The sequence below is a fragment of the Leucopleurus acutus genome (assembly GCF_964270905.1).
Source record: "Leucopleurus acutus genome assembly, chromosome: 17".
Taxonomy (NCBI): domain Eukaryota; kingdom Metazoa; phylum Chordata; class Mammalia; order Artiodactyla; family Delphinidae; genus Leucopleurus; species Leucopleurus acutus.
Window position 1 is genome coordinate 17,689,760 of NC_139159.1, and position 18,346 is coordinate 17,708,105.

At 39.8% G+C, this 18,346-nt stretch overlaps 1 protein-coding gene across 6 annotated transcripts in view; it reads right to left on the reverse strand.

Moving 5' to 3' along the window:
• STAU2 (staufen double-stranded RNA binding protein 2) overlaps positions 1-18,346 on the reverse strand; it is a 308,588-nt gene that overhangs the window by 98,772 nt on the left and 191,470 nt on the right. For 5 of the 6 annotated variants that reach the window (XM_082859013.1, XM_082859010.1, XM_082859012.1 and 2 more), the window contains one exon: positions 9,641-9,754. The exons of the other annotated variant lie outside the window; for it this stretch is intronic. In XM_082859013.1, coding sequence (XP_082715139.1) covers positions 9,641-9,754 — 114 coding nt within the window. The remainder of the gene's footprint in view (positions 1-9,640; positions 9,755-18,346) is intronic. 6 annotated transcript variants of the gene reach the window in all.

The window sequence follows — 18,346 nt, forward strand, 5'->3', positions numbered from 1 at the left end:
CCCCGGTCCGGGAGGATCCCACATGCCGCGGAGCGGCTGGGCCTGTGGGCCATGGTTGCTGAGCCTGCGCGTCCGGAGCCTGTGCTCCGCAACGAGAGAGGCCGCAGTGGTGAGAGGCCCGAGTACCGCAAAAAAAAAAAAAAAAAAAAAAAAGACAGTAGCCAGGACATGGAAGCAACCTAAGTGTCCATCAACAGATGAATGGATAAAGAAGATGTGACACATGTATACAGTGGAATATTACTCAGTCATAAAAAGAAACGAAATTGAGTTATTTGTAGTGAGGTGGATGGACCTAGAGTCTGTCATACAGAGTGAAGTAAATCAGAAAGGGAAAAAGAAATACCGTATGCTAACACATATATATGGAATCTAAAACAAAAAACAGTTCTGATGAACCTAGGGGCAGGACAGGAATAAAGACACAGACATAGAGAATGGACTTGAGGGGCTTCCCTGGTGGCGCAGTGGTTGAGAGTCCGCCTGCCTATGCAGGCGACACGGGTTCGTGCCCCAGTCCGGGAGGATCCCACATGCCACGGAGCGGCTGGGTCCGTGAACCATGGCCGCTGGGCCTGCGCGTCCGGAGCCTGCGCTCCGCAACGGGAGGGGCCACAACAGTGAGGGGCCCGCGTACCGCAAAAAAAAAAAAAAAAAAAAAAATGGACTTGAGGACGTGGGGAGGGAGAAGGGTAAGCTGGGATGAAGTGAGATAGTAACATTGACATATATACACTACCAAATGTAAAACAGGTAGCTAGTGAGAAGCAGCTGCACAGCACAGGGAGATCAGCTCGGTGCTTTGTGACCACCTAGAGGGGTGGGATAGGGAGGTGGGAGGGAGACGCAAGAGGGAGGAGATATGGGGATATATGTATACATATAGCTGATTTCCTTTGTTATACAGCAGAAACTAACACAACATTGTAAAGCAATTATACTCCAATAAAGATGTTAAAAAAAAAGGTTATTTGAACTACTGGACTAGTTAGTGAAATACAAAATGTAAAGAAAAAAGATATGATTGAATTCCTTAACTATAAGATATATTTGTGTAAAATGGGAATTTTATATAATAAATGAAAAGCCAGGGGAAGAAATTTTAATCCTATAATCATGGGATAAGTTTCAGATAGGAGAATATTTTGAAATACAAAAATCAACAAATATGAAAGCACTTTCCCCAAACAAACATTTTGATGTACCTTTTCAGTATCTCTCTCAGCACCCTATTTCATAAAAAGTAAACAAGAATCAAGTTATGTGTTGAATTGTGGCAGCTCCAGAACTTCCTGGAAGCTGCCAATGGCAGCGATTATACCCTCTTTCAAAACTCTATGGCCCTCAGCACTGTGGCTTGATAGTGGAGCACGTGGAACAGTGAAGTTCAAAACTTATACTGAACCTATGTAATACAAAGAATGCCACAACCCTATCGCAGGTACCTCTAGGATAATGCAGTGAGGGCTGTTATTACGCAACGTCACTCTTAAGGGTCCCTTATATTAAAAAGCTGCTTTATTTGTCTTGGGAAATTGTTGCTCAAACCTATGAAGTTTGTGCCTCTTTATGTTCTGAGGGATGCAGTCCCAAATGACACTATGCAGTGAATACTGACTTGTATATTACACTGTGAAATGCTAGAAACAGGAGGCAGCCCTGGAACTTGAGAAAAGTAATTTAGACACTGAGAAGGATGTACTCATATGCATGACAGGTTAGAAAAATTCAGTTACAAACAGATCAGTAGAGAAATTAACGGAGATATATGATGGATTCCTGATGACAGTTACATGGATTCAGAGCATGTAAATGCTCTGAGGTCACCTATGGAGGGCCTCAGGATGCTTTCACAAAACATGTGCCTATAAAGCCACCACCCGAGAAAGCATCCTGGGCCAAACATTCCATTTCTCTCACCAATTCTATCAGATGAACCCTACCAAATCCAAGTCATTCTAATTTTTCTTAGAAACTCCATTCATTTCCATCCTATAAATAAGTATGGAGTTACTCCTAAGTGCCAGAGCATAGACATGGAGAATACTAAGGCAAAGAAGACACCGCTCTGGACCTCACTGAAGTCCCTGCCCAGTGGGGTAGACCAATATGGAAACAAATAATGGGAAAACAGTTTGATAAAGGTAATGGTGGGATGATGTAAAACGTAGGTTTGGGGAAGGCTTATTGACTGGAGTGACATGTTGGCTGCAGCTGATGGATAAAACAAAGTTTCTCTTATGAGCAAGGAAAGAACGGTCCAGACAGACGGAACAGTGCCAATAAACACAGATGCAAGAGAACAGGAGACGTGGTAACTCAATACGGCCGGGGTGTAAAAGCATGCGTACGAGTTAGGCACAGGGTGAACAGTCAAGGATAAGGCTGGAGACATAGGCAGGGACTGAGTCATAATGCCCTTGGATTTCATCCTCTCCAACACACATGCGGCTACTGACCACCTGAAATGTGGCTAGTCCAAAGTGAGATGTATAAAAGAGCACACAATATCTCAGTAATTTAAAAAGTTGATTACAGTTTGAAATGATACTTTAGATATATTGGGCTAAATAAAATATATTATTAAGATTAAACTTAACAGTTTCTTTTTAGTTTTTAAATGGTCTACTAGAAAATTTTAAATTACTCATGTGGTATTTTATCCCTCCTGTAGTAGTCCTTGTGGTTGATTCCTCAATAACCCTTTCACCCCAAGCATTTAAACTAGTAGTGGTCTCTTTTCTCTTGCCAGTGACTAGTTTAGACATGGGCATGTCACCGACCCGATGCAGGCCTGAGCTACGAAGGAAAGATAGCTGGGGGAGTTCCAGATACAGATGTCTTTCCCCCTAAAAGGAGAAAGAAGAAGATCAGATCTCGTGTTTTCCTCTGGATGTGGCTATGTGGCCAGTGACACAGAGAACCACTGTGGCCATCTTTCCATGACACAGAGGATAAAGCAGAGGAGGGCAGAGTTAAGAAATGAAATAACCCAATTCCCTGCTGACATCACTGAGCTGCTTTATCAACCAACCTTGGAGTTCACCCTTCCTCTGAACTTCCTGTTATGTGAGATAACAAGATTCCTTATTATTTAAGCCAAAATGAGTCAGCTTTTCTGTTACTTGTAGCCAAAAGCATCCTAGCTGATACACTCCATTAGACTAAAGGGCAAGGTAGTAGATGTATTATCATTTAAGACCTTCTAGCACTACAAAAGTTCTGTAATAGTCTACAATCAATCAATGTACTATTGCTATGATAGTATATACTTAGATACGAGAGAAGGCTTTTTCTCTTTTAGTTTTAAATTACTATACAACTGTAAGACATTATGACACAATTACTCAGGCAAAGAGACTTGTAATTAATCAGAAAAAGAACTTTGAGCAGAATTTAATTAATCAAAAGTAGACGAGAATACCCATAAGATTTGTAAATTGTTACACTTAATGGTTGCTCTTTGAGAAGTCTGCCTTGAATTCTAGTCAAAGCACACAGGTTGATTGACGTTACTAATCTGGACATAAACCCTTAAAGGCAATGTAGCAGATGAAGCAAATAATCAAATGGTACAGCTTCTACCTCACAGAGTTACCATGAGAATTAAGCAAAATAATGTATGTCGAGCCTAGCACAATATATAGTAGTACATGGTAAACACATTATACATAAATCCGGTTCTTGTTCAAACTAGTAGTTACCAATGGGGAGGGGGAAGGGAGGAGAGGCAAGATGGAGGTAGGGGATAAAGAGGTACAAACTACTATGTATAAAATAAATAAGCTACAAGGATATATCGTACACCACAGGGAGTATAGCCAATGTTTTATAAAAACTATCAATGGAGTATAACCTTTAAAAATTGTGAATCACTACGTTGTGTACCTGAAACCTGTATAATATTGTAAGTCAACTATACCTCAATAATAATAAAAAAAAAAAAGAAATTTGGTTCTTGTTTCTTTTCTCTTGTAAAATTGTTGATTTTTCAAATTCTAAGTAATGTGTCAAGTATGCATTGTCAGTTACTCTATACAATAACCTCACTTTGTGATGACTAGGGTCAGATTACAGCAAGTACTAATAGACATGTTATACTTCACTGGCTAGTTAGTACTTGATTCGGTGGTTGATTTATTAGTTCATTCTTTTATTTATACGAAGCAGGTGAGTTCCAGAGCTAACCTGAACAAAGTAAGGTAGGGAGTGACAACGCTATTAACCAGGAATTAAGCTATAGTATTTTGACTAACTTAGGCCTGGTTACCTAGTATTTGTGAAATGGTGAGATTAATAATTCAGTCTGAATGAAGATGAATAAAAAGAAAATACAGGGCTTCCCTGGTGGCTCAGTGGTTGAGAGTCCGCCTGCCGATGCAGGGGACGCGGGTTCGTGCCCCGGTTCGGGAGGATCCCACATGCCGCAGAGCGGCTGAGCCCGTGAGCCATGGCCGCTGAGTCTGCGTGTCCGGAGCCTGTGCTCCGCAAGGGGAGAGGCCACAACAGTTAGAGGCCCGCGTACAGCCAAAAGCAGAAAAACGAAAAAAAAGAAAATATAAAGACAAGGAAGGAAGTTTATGACTTTGAGGCTGTAACAGAAGGTGACTGATGTAATTAAAAGAGACAGAGAGGGAGAGGTACTCAGTAACATTTAAGAATGATGAAGAAAAGAAAAAAAAGATGTACTGATAGAAAGGGTATCGGGCCAGGAGAGAGTACCCATAGTATCTGCTGAGTTGTACCAAGACAGGATATTCTAAAATCCTTTCTGCAGTACTACAAACAATTTTGCTTTACTAATATACACTATACAATATAAATTTAATTTCCAAATAGGATATACTGAAAAATACTCAACAAAACCCTCACTAGCTCAATCTTAACAAATAACTGTGTCTTTTTAAATTCAATTTATGAATAAGGATGATGGCTCTTCATTGAAACCATATGATCTATAAATTTTAAATTTCGCAAGATGATTGGCTGAGCAGGCTATAAGAAGTTATTTATCTAGCTTATTACAAGGATTGTCAGTCAGTTATATTTGGATACTCTAGAATCTAGTGCAGGATTCCCACGTAGTTGTTCAGTTAACAAATGTGTCTAAAAAAATCAACATCTATAAATTTAAACTACATTTATATTCTGGACAATTAAACATTCTAAACTAATGTGTATTTATAATATCACATTTACTGTGATGAATAAGGCAAACACCTGTAGAACATTCTCACCCAAACACGTGGGGACCTCCAGGCAGACACCGCCCTGAGTGACTGTCCACTGCTTGGATGAGAATTCAGAGTTCCCAAACAGGAAACACTGGCCGACAGACCCTTTCCCTAAAGTCAGACAGTGGCAGACTGAGACCAGTCTTTGGAGATGAATAATTATTCTAGGAGGTCTGAAGCAAGCCTTAACTAGCCACTGGTATTCGAAGGAGCTCTAAACCAGGCTATTAGTTAAATATAGTGTGTTTCCAAGGTGGACCCAACACACAGCAAATACAGGAAAGGGGACGCCATCGTTCCACATTTCCTTGGGATCAATACCACAGGAGTAACTGATAAAAGAATGAGTTTGGCTTTTTTTAAAGTTAGGCTTATTGAGGTATAATCTTCAAACAGTAAAATGAATAAGGATGTACAGTTCTTTTAGTGTACAGTTCTGTGAGTTTGATAAATGCATACAGTTGTGTTTCTACCTTTTAGTGTACAGTTCTGTGAGTTTGATAAATGCATACAGTTGTGTTTCTACCACCACAATCAAGATATAGTACATTTCCATCATCCCCCAAAATTCTGTCCTAACAATTTAGGGTCAATCCCTCCCCATCCCCTGGCAACCACCGATCTGTCTATGGTTTTGCCTTTTCCAGAATGTCACACACATCAAACCTACCGCAGTCTTTTGAGTCTGGTTTCTTTCATCCATTACAATGTAACTGGCAACAAGGCCAGTGAGACTGGGAGGGAGTGAAAAGGAGAATGGCAGGAATTGAAATTGGAGAGGTAGAGGGGGCCAAACCACACAGGAACTTGTATGCCATAACAAAAGTTTTGGATTTATAATAGGTGTGATGAGAAGCCACTGGAAGTTTCTAAGTCGCTGAGTAACGTGACTGAATGATTATCTTAAAAATAATTTTGGCTACTGGGTGGCAGACAGCCCATAGCGGAACGAAAATAGAAAAAGGAAGCCAGTTTAGAGACTACTGCAGTGGTCTGGATTCAAAGTGCTAGTGACTTAAACTAGAATGGTAACCCTGGAGGTGGTGACAAGTGGTCAGATCAGAGATGTAATTTAGAGGAAGAGATGCTAGGACCAGATGTGGCACGTGAAGGGGAGAGAGGAGGCGAAGATGCTTCAAGGGGCTTGGCCCCAGCAACAAGGTAGATGGTCGTTTACCGGGATGGATAAAAGAAAAAGGAGATAAAAGCAGGGAAAAGCAGGTTTGGGAGGGGGGGAAGGGAGAATTAAGAGCTCCATACATTTCGACATCACCAGCATATAGATACTGAATCTCTTCCCCAACCATTTTGCATATCTATATTGACCTTGATAGAGAAATTTCACTTAATGATCCCTGTCCTATACAGTGAGGGAATGCACTGGTAATACGTTCAGTCTCCACTTCATTGGGTTCCTAGCGCTAAACATATTTTTAATTAAGAAGCTGTAAACTCTATTCAATACTCTGTAATGACCCATATGGGAATCGAATCTGAAAAAGACTGGACATACGCATATGTATAACTGATTCACTTTGCTGTACATCTGAAACTAACACAACACTGTAAATCAACTATACGCCAATAAAAATTAATTTGAAAAAATTTAAAAATATCACAGTGAGGGAAGACTGTACTAACATACGTGGCGATGCCAACAATGTTAACCTAAAATAAACACTGGGAGCTCCAACACCAAAAAAAAAGAAAGATAAGCTGTAAAGGTTCAAGGCTACAGAGTTCTTCCATTTCTCACCTCCATTTTCTATACAGATAAGAACAACCTGAGTTTCATAGGAAGGATTGCCTCTACATTTTACGTATCCTTTTTTTTTTCAGAATACTTATTCTCTTCTTCAACTGCAGTGGCTCAAATAATGTCTTTTAAATAACAGTAATTTTTCTTGCTTTAAAGTGCTTTCCTGTTTTCTAGTATTTACAAATTAACAGGTGAGAAAGCATTCAGTGGCCCATCTTTTCCAACTTACGAGGTCAAATTTATGCTTTTGGTATGGTGAAGGAGTAACTCTTGCTTAGACAGACCCTTAGTTTTTCTACATTTTCAACACAATGTAGAAAAGCCAGAGGATGTCGAGTAGAGGTTTACTCTGTGTCTGCTCTCCTCAGGGAGCCCAATGATCCAAGCACAAGGGAGGTGCATGGATCACACCCCCACCCCCACTTTGCACCTCTGAGGCCACCAAAGTAGAGTGTTTGATATACACACAACAGTCGTTCTAGTCACGCTCCATTCATCCATCCCTCTATCCATCCACCCATTGGACCATTGTCGACACATTTCCTGGAAGTCTCTTTGTTTCATCTTAAAATTTCATGCAAATTTGTCATCTATAATGCAGTTGTATTTACTTTATATAAAAATGTCTTTATTTACTTACCACTGAGTAACTGACCCTCCAGATAGACGCAGAATAAGACCATTTTGTACGGTTGTGCAGGTTGCGCACCGCACACCTTGATGGGGAGGGCATTCACACCGTGGTGACTGGATTTATCTATTATGACAATTTTCTGTTGGATAGCAGTAAAATGTTTTGAGGAAGAGGTACCTTTTTTCCTAATTTGTTAAAGTGCCATATGGGCTAACTGCAGCCCTGGACTTTGAGTGCCTTGGCATATGGTCTGGGCACAAGCCTGAACAGCCTCATTATTTTACTCATGAAGAAGCCAAGTTCCAAGAGGTGAAGAGACAAGGTCCCACGGCTAGTTCCTGGCAACTCTGGGTTCGAGTCCCGTCTCCATTCCCAGTCCAGTGCTCTTTCATAACAATAAACTACCTCCACTAACAGTGAGTTGCTCTTCTCAGGTGTGTGGGTTTCTGAGAATGATTTCATTGCTTTGCCTAAGGAGAGACTTTTGCAGGATGGCTGTCTCATGCCGCTCTTGCCATTTGTTTCTGCCATCCGTGGATACAGAGTTAGATACAGCAGCAGCTAGACTTCTTGCCAATTATTCAAAGGTGCTGGAGTGTAAGCTCCGTAGGAGCAGGAACCATGTCTAACATTCTTACCATGTCCTCAGCACCTGGCATGTAGCTCATTTATAGTTTTATACAGGGAAACGTAATACTTCCTGTTAGCTAGTTTAGCCCCTGTTCCTCAGAGCCCTGCTATACCCTCTTCTGCAGCTGGAGCACACATCAGCGCAAAACCCTGAGAAGCGCTGGAGAGACGTCTAAGCTGCTTCCCAGATCGACATGCTATTAACTGTTTATTACTGGTTGGGCTCATTCAACCAAGAGAAGGAAGATCCATTATAGAATCATAAAATGGTAGCACTGGAATGAATCTTGTAGGTCAACTAACTCAACTCCCTCAAGTAGCATCCTAGGAAACAGAGTCCCGAAGAGATGATAGCATCCACCCAGGTAGCTGTCTGTAGGAGCTTACATATGCTGTGGTTACTTCCGAAAACTCAGATGTTTTGACCAATTAGTTGTTCTTTCCGGAACACCACAATACCTTGCCACCAATCAAATGATGATTGGAAACCCATAATGGCAGGGACATCATGAACTAGAGAGGTATGCCCTTAAGACTGTTTTCCTGTCTGGGCTGGACAATAAACTATGTATTTGAGAAGTTACACTATTAGGCTCTTTTATTCTCTCCATGCAAGGGCATTATTCAGACAGAAGGAAAGAAAGAATCAGGCAAGACTATTAGGAGTTCTCAAATTTACTGGGAAAAGGATATGAAAGTGGGTTATGATTGTTCTGTATGTAAATGGTTAATTTAAAAAACACAGCTGGTTAGTCATACAGTAAACTGTGTATGTCTATTAATTTTGACTCCAAACTAGAAATTCTATGACCTAGGTCATTAGTTTAGTCTAATCTGATGATTATTTTAATTGAAAATATGTATTATAAACAGGATGTATTCTCAAGCTGTTATCTAAACAATCAAAGGAATTTGTTTATTAAGAAAATATACTTTTCAGATTTTTAGCTTTATCTCAGAAACAGAACTTTAAAAGTAAAAACAACACTGGAACTTCATTTTAATAATATCCCAAGTTAGAGGATGTATCATAGTGAGACTCCAGTGTTATCTATCTACATGTTTTGCTGACCCTTCTTTCCATATAAAATTATTAAAAATAAAAATAACACAGGGCAATTACCTCTTCCTTATAAGAGAATTCTATATTTAAATTAATAATGAACCACTAACGAGAAGTCTAAACTAATTTAAATCTCCTAAGGTATCAGTTTCCCAACACGCACACACAAAATCTTGATTTCTCAAAGGTCTAGCAAATGGCACTAGTGGCTAACGTATTAGGGAAAGCAAAGCTGTGTGTGTGCACATAGCTTCCATTCTGATGGCCTCTGATTTCTTAGCTGGGCCATAGTGCAGCAAAACGGCAGTGGCATATTATACCTGGTCATGGCTGGCTTCAATGGAGCTTCCAATAGCATGGAAAGTCATCTGCACAGGGGCTAATGTCAGACAGGTCACACACTCTTTGCCACTTTGTCTATCACAGTAGTGAACCTATAACAGAACACATGCAAATCTGCTGAACACCACTTGTAAGAGGGAGCCAGATGCAACAGGTCCTTTTCAAAGGTTCTAGCTCTCAAGAAAAATTTCAAATAATTTATGTAGAACGCAATTCAAATATTTAAAACCTTATTGGGACTTGAAGATCTATGGAAAATCTATTAATTCCATTTGAAGGACTTGCGAAGTTTTAAGAGAGTTTAGGAAATGCTTTGCAGAGTGCTCTACGTTAGTAGAGCCGGTAGAAAAACTCACAACTAAATGCTACACCCATCTTTTTTGTCCAACTTTTCATAATGTATAAAGGACTCAGGGGTAAGCATAAGTCAAGCTCATTTGAGTCTAATGAAATTTTGTCAACCTGAATTTTCCTCATCTTTGACTCTATGTGTGTGTGACTGCCACCTGATTGGTAGTGACATTCTTCTATTCTACACTGTAGTCCCTATAAAATCACTGTTGAATACACACACACACACACACACACACACACACACACATATATTTCACTACCTCATGCTCTGCTTGAAATTTTGACAGTATAATCAAATTGAATAAAACTGAAATGATTTGAAATGTGCAGATGAAAATAAAGTTACTATAATATCATTTTTCTTTTAGTTACATACAACCAACCATTATTAAAACCACGTGTAAGACACTCTTTCAGAGGTAGGGTATGGGGGGCGGGTGGTGGGGGAAGTATGAGTCCATCCGCCCATTGGGAAAATTTCCATCCTTCCCTTTATCTACTTTCAAAAAAGTTCTTTCAAGCAGTGTTTACTTTAATTCTAAGCTAATGAAGTAAAAATAGCGTTGCTTTTGTAATAAATTAATAAAAATACGCCTACAGATGTACATATATACATATAATATGGATCTGACAGAAAACGACAATATAAATCCTAGTCTAATGGTTTAATAATTCAACATTTTTAAACCAGTAAGGTCGTTAAGATTGGCCATCAGTATCCGTGAAGGTGGGGAAACTTCCTGGAATCTATAAAAAGTAGTTTAGAGTTCAAATCAAGCCAACATACAAAGCTCTGTTTCCAAAGTACTTTAAAGATTTTGTTATAAAAATATTTTTTCCAAATTAACTTTGGGGAAAAAGATTTGACAACAGTTTGAATTCACTGTACCTCCTGAGCAAATTAAAAGGTCACGGTGTGTATGAGTTCAAGAATGTGGACCTGTTGTTCACTATGCAGCAGTGAAATATGATGGGGGAAAATGAAACTTAACACGTAACGGGTTTATGCAAAAGCCAATCAATGGTGACACTAATAGATACAGTTCACGACCATTTATGGTACCGTTAAAATATTATGTCTGATATAGTGCTATCATAAAACATGCTTTTTAAAATAAAATATAATCACCCTTTCACATCAAATGAAAGTCTATATGAAAGACATGACACTCTCCTAAATATCCAAATTGACAGTGAACACACTCATATATCAGCCAATTTACTGCAGCTTTATTTTTTCTTCTAGAGAAATGAAAATTAGGAAGGACAAAAATAGCACAAGACAGTCCCAGTCAAAAAATAAATTTCAAACTTCATTTCCATCAGTGGCTTGGATACTGTGACTGAAAGAGTTGACTTTTCTCCTAATTCACTGTGAGCCTGCAACACCCTAGAGAATATTATATATCCTGCAGGCATTAAATATTACTGTACATGTAGAACTCATACCTACAAGGTAAATACCAAGGTGCAAGTTTCCACACAGCTCCAAAGAAAATGTCACAGCACCCAGTAAATGTGACAGAGATTGCTAACTGTCCTCCAATATTTTTCCACAGTAATTCTCAGCTGGGCACGGAGTAAAGATATTTCCCAGGTTCCCTTGTAGCTATGCTTAGTAGCTGTGACTGAGGAGAATGCAGATGAAAATTCTGCGGTAGCTTTCTGGAAACTTTTAAGAGATTTCAGGTGTGTGCCTTTGGCTCTTCTTCACCTGTTTTGCTGCTTGGAAATGTGGACATGACCATCTTTGACCATGAGGACAAGGGCCGAAACTTAGAGATGGCAGAGTGGTGAGCTGGAGGGAGCGTGGGTCCCTGAAGAGTTCATGGACCAGAAAGCCTGACACTGGCCCTAGACTGCAAGCTGATGGACCTTGATGTGAGAGAAGAATATACATCTATTTTGTTTAAGTCGCTGGGCTTTTTCTTACTCACAGAAGAACCTGATCCCACTGAGATTTTTCCTATTGCTCCCAAACTGACACCAGGACCCACAGCCAACAACAAAAGGAGCTCTAGACAGCTGCTGACATTTAGGGCCAGGTCTTATTCTCTCTTCCCACCTGCTTGTTAATAGCAGAACTGGTCCAACCATAAAGGATACAAAGAGGCACTAGGAAAAGGCAGGTGAGTGGGAGGGGATCATTTGGCTGTCAGCCCTGTGAGGAATACGGTATTTCCTGTGAGTGGGGCAGCTCTAAGAAAACAGCTGACAGAGATGAGGAGTACCTATATGAAAGGGAGACACATTTCGTCCCCTGGCAGTAGGTTTGCTGAGAATTGAACCTATAGGTCCCCACCGAAAAGAATTTTTTTTTTTTTTTTTTTTTTTTTTGCGGTACGCGTGCCTCGCACCGTTGTGGCCTCTCCCATTGCGGAGCACAGGCTCCGGACGCGCAGGCTCAGCGGCCATGGCTCACGGGCCCAGCCGCTCTGCGGTATGTGGGATCTTCCCGGACCGGGGCACGAACCCGTGTCCCCTGCATCGGTAGGCGGACTCCCAACCACTGCGCCACCAGGGAAGCCCCGAAAAGAAATCTTGACCGAGTCTGATGTATGTCCCTAGCCATTTGGAAGCAGATGAAAATATAGAGACTGAGTTTGGAGATATCTGAGAGCTTGCTGAAGGAGCCCTAGGCACACAGTATCCCTGAAAACAAAAAAGGATGAAGCAAGATGCTCACGTAGATCCCCATGGCCCTTGGAGGGAATGAAAAAGTGTCTCAACAGAAGCCAAGGGGCTACTCAGGCCAAGCAAAGTGACACCTACCAACAGCAGGGCCAGGGGCATGCACCACTGGTACAGCCTGAAGGAAACATGGCTGCGCTTCAGGAACAGAGCGAACTGGGAGAAACTAAACACTGCTTCAAGAAAATCATGAACAATAATTACAGATGGAATATAAACCTTAGAAATTGTGAATCACTATGTTGTACACCTGTAACTTACATAATATTGCACAGCAACTATACTTCAATAAAGAAAAAAGAAGAAAAAAAAAGATGAACATCATCTATGTGGAAGCCAGCAATGGATGAAACCAGGCTAAGGGTGGCACCCTCCCCTTCCCTAGTCCGCCTCTCAGGCTTCCAACATCAGAGGAGTAACTAGGGCATGAAACAGAGGTAGAGTGTGGAGGAAGCTGTCTCAGAAGCAGATCAAGCTCCTACCCGACTAACCACAAATATTCAAAGGTGCTGGCGTGAGAGGATAACAAAAAGAAATCACCGTATACCCTCCTTCCCCTACGTGTCTTGAACCAAAACAACTGGCTGGCAATGGGGGGACATGAGCTTGGAGTTTTATGGTGAACTGGACTAGATTTTTTAAAGCTAAAGGTAACTAGAAAACTATGGGATTTGCCAAAGATATAAAGAAACATGAACGGGAGATTTGACACAGCATGGGGGAAAAGTGGTGACTAGAGAAATAGTCATTCCATGTTTACCCCCCACTGCACTGAGACTGTACCCCCCAAACAGATAAAAATATGTAAAAAATATAGGAGACTACTGTTTGAGGACACAATTTCAAATTAAACAAAAATTAATAATATATAGGTAAAAAGCCTTAAGAAAGAATCATACTTTACACAATCAATCCCTCATAAAAACAAGTTTGATATGGCTCCTCAGTTATTTATTTTCTTCTTGGACATAAAAACATTAGAGTTCATAAAATTGTGAATTTCAAAAAAAGAAATGTGTGGGGCTTCCCTGGTGGCGCAGTGGTCGAAAGTCCGCCTGCCGATGCAGGGGACACGGGTTCGTGCCCCGGTCCGGGAAGATCCCGCATGCCGCAGAGCGGCTGGGCCCGTGAACCATGGCCGCTGAGCCTGCACGTCCGGAGCCTGTGCTCCGCAATGGGAGAGGCCACAACAGTGAGAGGCCCGCGTACCGCACAAAAAAAAAAAAAGAAAAGAAACGTGTGAATGACATTTTAAAATTCATCCTTCTAAATCGAAAAATGCTTCCTATGATTCAAAGCATCAGCAGAAGCCAGGAATCTTAGAACTCTAGGCTAAAACAATTAGGGTAATAAAACTCCATTACATTCTATAAAGCACAACTCTTCAGGATTGATGGGTGAAATGTTTCTGCTACAACAGAGCACTGTTTCTACAAATATGGCCCTAAAATTTCCAATATACAATGTCATGGGCCTTGATTTTGATGAAAGATAATTGTAGAAGATTACAAAAGTCATCTCCTATGTTGATTTTAAGATTTATTGTTTATGAATCATATCAGTTTGCTATCTTTCATACTCTAAAATGTAAGCAACTAATCTTGATTTTTTATACTGTTGCAGCACTTGCTCTGGATTTAAAACACCATCAACCACAGCAAATTGACATTTCGTTTCTTTCTCATGGACTTACAAAAATTATTCCACTGAAAGATGGGTCAGAAATTTCAATATATGTAAATTAAATAATGTGGCTTCCTTTGAAATTTGAAAATCTATAATAATTTTTATTTTAAAATAAGTTCCCTAGTTTGATTTGTAATCATATAAACCCAGATGAGATGCTATAATTGTGCATTCTGATAATGATTTTGCCTGTCTAGTAGAGATTTCTTCTTCTTGAAAGGAGAGATACAAATCACTTCAACTATTCAGATAACTCACAAAATAAAGAATTCAAAGCTACTCAATTTGTGATGTTTTGTTTAAATGGCAAATCTTGATTTGATTTGAATAAATAATCCCATTCCTTAAAAAAAAAAAGAAAAATGCTATAAGCTTTAAAATAATTTACATGAAAAGCTATGTATGCGAATTTTTTTCATGCCCATCTGAAAACATGAGGGGGCCATTCAAATGAAAATTTAAATTTCCTTCCCCCTACCTCCAAAACAAGTTGAATTAAATTGTTTCCTGCAGGGCTGAGAAATTCCCTGATGTTGTAGGACTACTAAATATTTTACTAATCTCATCAGGGAACTGGTTAACTGCTTGTCTGTTAGATGTTTTTAACGGTCACCCCCTGTGGGACAAAAATGAAGAGGGTGTGAAAAAGATCCATGTTCAAAGAAAGCTGCTCATTAGATCATTAAGGAAAGATAAAGGCCTGTACATTCACATGTGAGAACACAATCACTGTATCAAGAAAACATGCTTGATTAGCACACCTCAGGTTCATGGGTTTACTCCAAAGCAGCAGGCAGGGATCACACTGTAGCTACTGCATAGAAGCCCTGCAAGGAGGGGTAAAGACAGCAAGGAGCTGAAGGGCAACAGTTCAGTACCAGATCTTACGATACTCAAAACATGCTTGATTCTTGCAGGGCCTGCACACTAGCTATACAAAAGACCTCAATCTTTATTAACATGAAAATCAGCATATTCTTGGCAAAGCACTAAAACAATACTGCTTGACAAGTATTACACTAGTTAAGTAGGGTAAACTGGTATTAAACATTTCTTAACTACTTTTTTAGATGACTTGAGAACATGTAAACCATCTTACTTATTTGGGTTAACTACAGGCAACAGTACAAATCTATGTTATTATCTATTTATAATTATCGAATTCATTTTAAAGTAATAAATAAAAATTAAAAAATAAAAGGAGTTTCTCCATGAAAAGCACTTAGAACAATGCCTGGCTTATGGTTAGCACTAAAATAAATATTAGTCTTATTATTAGAATAACACATCCCATGATAATACAATAAAAGATATGACATGATGTATAATTATGAAGAATAATATTACGTTAGGATAATGTCTGTCACTGACTTTCCCTAAAGCTTCTTTCCCCAATCCTTTTCATAACTAAAGGCAAGTCCTTTGTAACTAAAATGTAAACATATATTTAACATGTTCAGTCATGTATTGAGTGTTTTAACTGTATGAGTAATCTGTTTTACTCTGCATGCAATATGCTTGTCACATTAATGCCTCGAAAGGGACAAGTGAATGAATGAAATCACATTATACAGACTGAGACTCAACTTGTAATTATCTTTTCTCTCTTTTGGAAATTCTATGCTCAGGAAAAGCTTTGAAAATTACATGCCTATATTTGGTGTACAAAATCTACCAGTGATGTACTGATTTATTTCTAGTATAAGTCACAGATAAAAACTAACAAATGCAACAACAGATGTGCTGTCAGGATTGTTAAGGAAGATAACTGCATTCTTTTTTTTTTGCGGTACGTGGGCCTCTCACTGTTGTGGCCTCTCCCATTGCGGAGCACAGGCTCCAGACGTGCAGGCTCAGCGGCCATGGTTCACGGGCCCAGCCACTCCGCGGCATGTGGGATCCTCCCGGACCGGGCCACGAACCCATGTCCCCTGCATTGGCAGGCGGACTCACAACCACTGCGCCACCAGGGAAGCCCCTGCATTCTTACTTAAGTGATGAGTTTGTACATGACACAGATCCTAAATTTTGTTCACTGCTTTTCTGTTTCCATTGACTATGTCAGTGAAGGTCTAATGAGGCAGCTAATTAAGATGTAAATTATATATATACACACACACAAATATAGTTATTTTAGTTTTACACTTCCCTCAAAAGAAAACACTAGGTGATTTTTAAGTCGATTACACATCTACCAGAAAAAGAGCCTCCCTCTTTTATATAGTATGTACTCATGCTGTGATATACTCACACACATCCATTTACAAGCTGCATTAAAATCTACAGGCTTGGGACTTCCTTGGTGGTCCAGTGGTTAAGAATCCACCTTCTAATGCAGGGGACATGGGTTTGATCCCTGATTGGGGAACTAAGATCCTACATGCCACGGGGCAACTAAGCCCACGCCCTGCAACTACTGAGCACACAAGCGAGGCACAACTACAGAGTCCATGTGCTCTGGAGCCGGCACACCACAACTAGAGAGAAGCCCGTGCACTGCAACGAAAGATCCCTCACGCGGCACTGAAGATCCCACGCGCCACAACTAAGACCCGACACACCCAAAACTAAAATAAATAAATAAATATTTTTTTAAAAAAATCATTAAAATCTACAGGCTTTGCAAATAAATAACTTTTTTTTCCTGTTGGAATGTGTTTTTGTAACATCTTTATTGGAGTATAATTGCTTTACAATGGTGTGTTAGTTTCTGCTTTATTACAAAGTGAATCAGTTATACATATACATATATCCCCATATCTCCTCCTTCTTGTGTCTCCCTCCCAACCTCCCTACCCACCCCTCTAGGTGGTCACAAAGCACCAAGCTGATCTCCCTGTGCTATGCAGCTGCTTCCCACTAGCTATCTATTTTATATATCGTAGTGTATATATGTCCATGCCACTCTCTCACTTCGTCCCAGCTTACCCTTCCCCCACCCCGTGTCCTCAAGTCCATTCTACTACCTACGTAGTAGGTCTACGTCTTTATTCGTGTCCTGCCCCTAGGTTTTTCAGAACTGTATTTTTTTTTTAGATTCCATATATATGTGTTAGCATACAGTATTTGTTTTTCTCTTTCTGACTTACTTCACTCTGTATGACAGATTTTAGGTCCATCCACCTCGCTACAAGTAACTCAATCAATTTCATTTCTTTTTATGGCTGAGTAATATTCCATTGTATATATGTGCCACATCTTCTTTATCTGTTCATCTGTTGATGGACACTTGGGTTGCTTCCATGTCCTGACTTTTGTAAATAGAGCTGCAGTGAACATTGCGGGGTGGTGCATGACTCTTTCTGAATTACGGTTTTCTCAGGGTATATGCCCAGCAGAGGGATTGCTGGGTCGTATGGTAGTTCTATTTGTAGTTTTTTAAGGAACCACCATACTGTTCTCCATAGTGGCTGTATCAATTTACATTCCCACCAACAGTGCAACAGGGTTCCCTTTTCTCCACACCCTCTCCAGCATTTATCGTTTGTAGATTTTTTGATGATGGCCATTCTAACTGGTATGAGGTGATACCTGATTGTAGTTTTGATTTGCATTTCTCTAATGATTAATGATGTTCAGCATTTTTTTCAGGTGTTTGTTGGCAATCTGTATACCTTCTTTGGAGAAATGTCTATTCAGGTCTTCTGCCTAAAGAAGTTGTTTGTTTGTTTTGATACTGAGCTGCTTGTAAATTTTGGAGATTACTCCTTTGCAGTTGCTTCATTTGCAAATATTTTCTCCCATTCTGAGGGTTGCCTTTTCATCTTGTTTTTATTTTCCTTTGCTGTGCAAAAGCTTTTAAGAGAAATAACTTTTTAACAAGGAAATCTTTTTCCAAGGTCAAAGGAAAATTACAGTTATACAGGCACTCAGTATACCACCAAAGTCAAACATGAAAAATCTTCTCCCAAGAAGGCCAAACAATTCTACTACTTTTCATGTATTAAAATTCT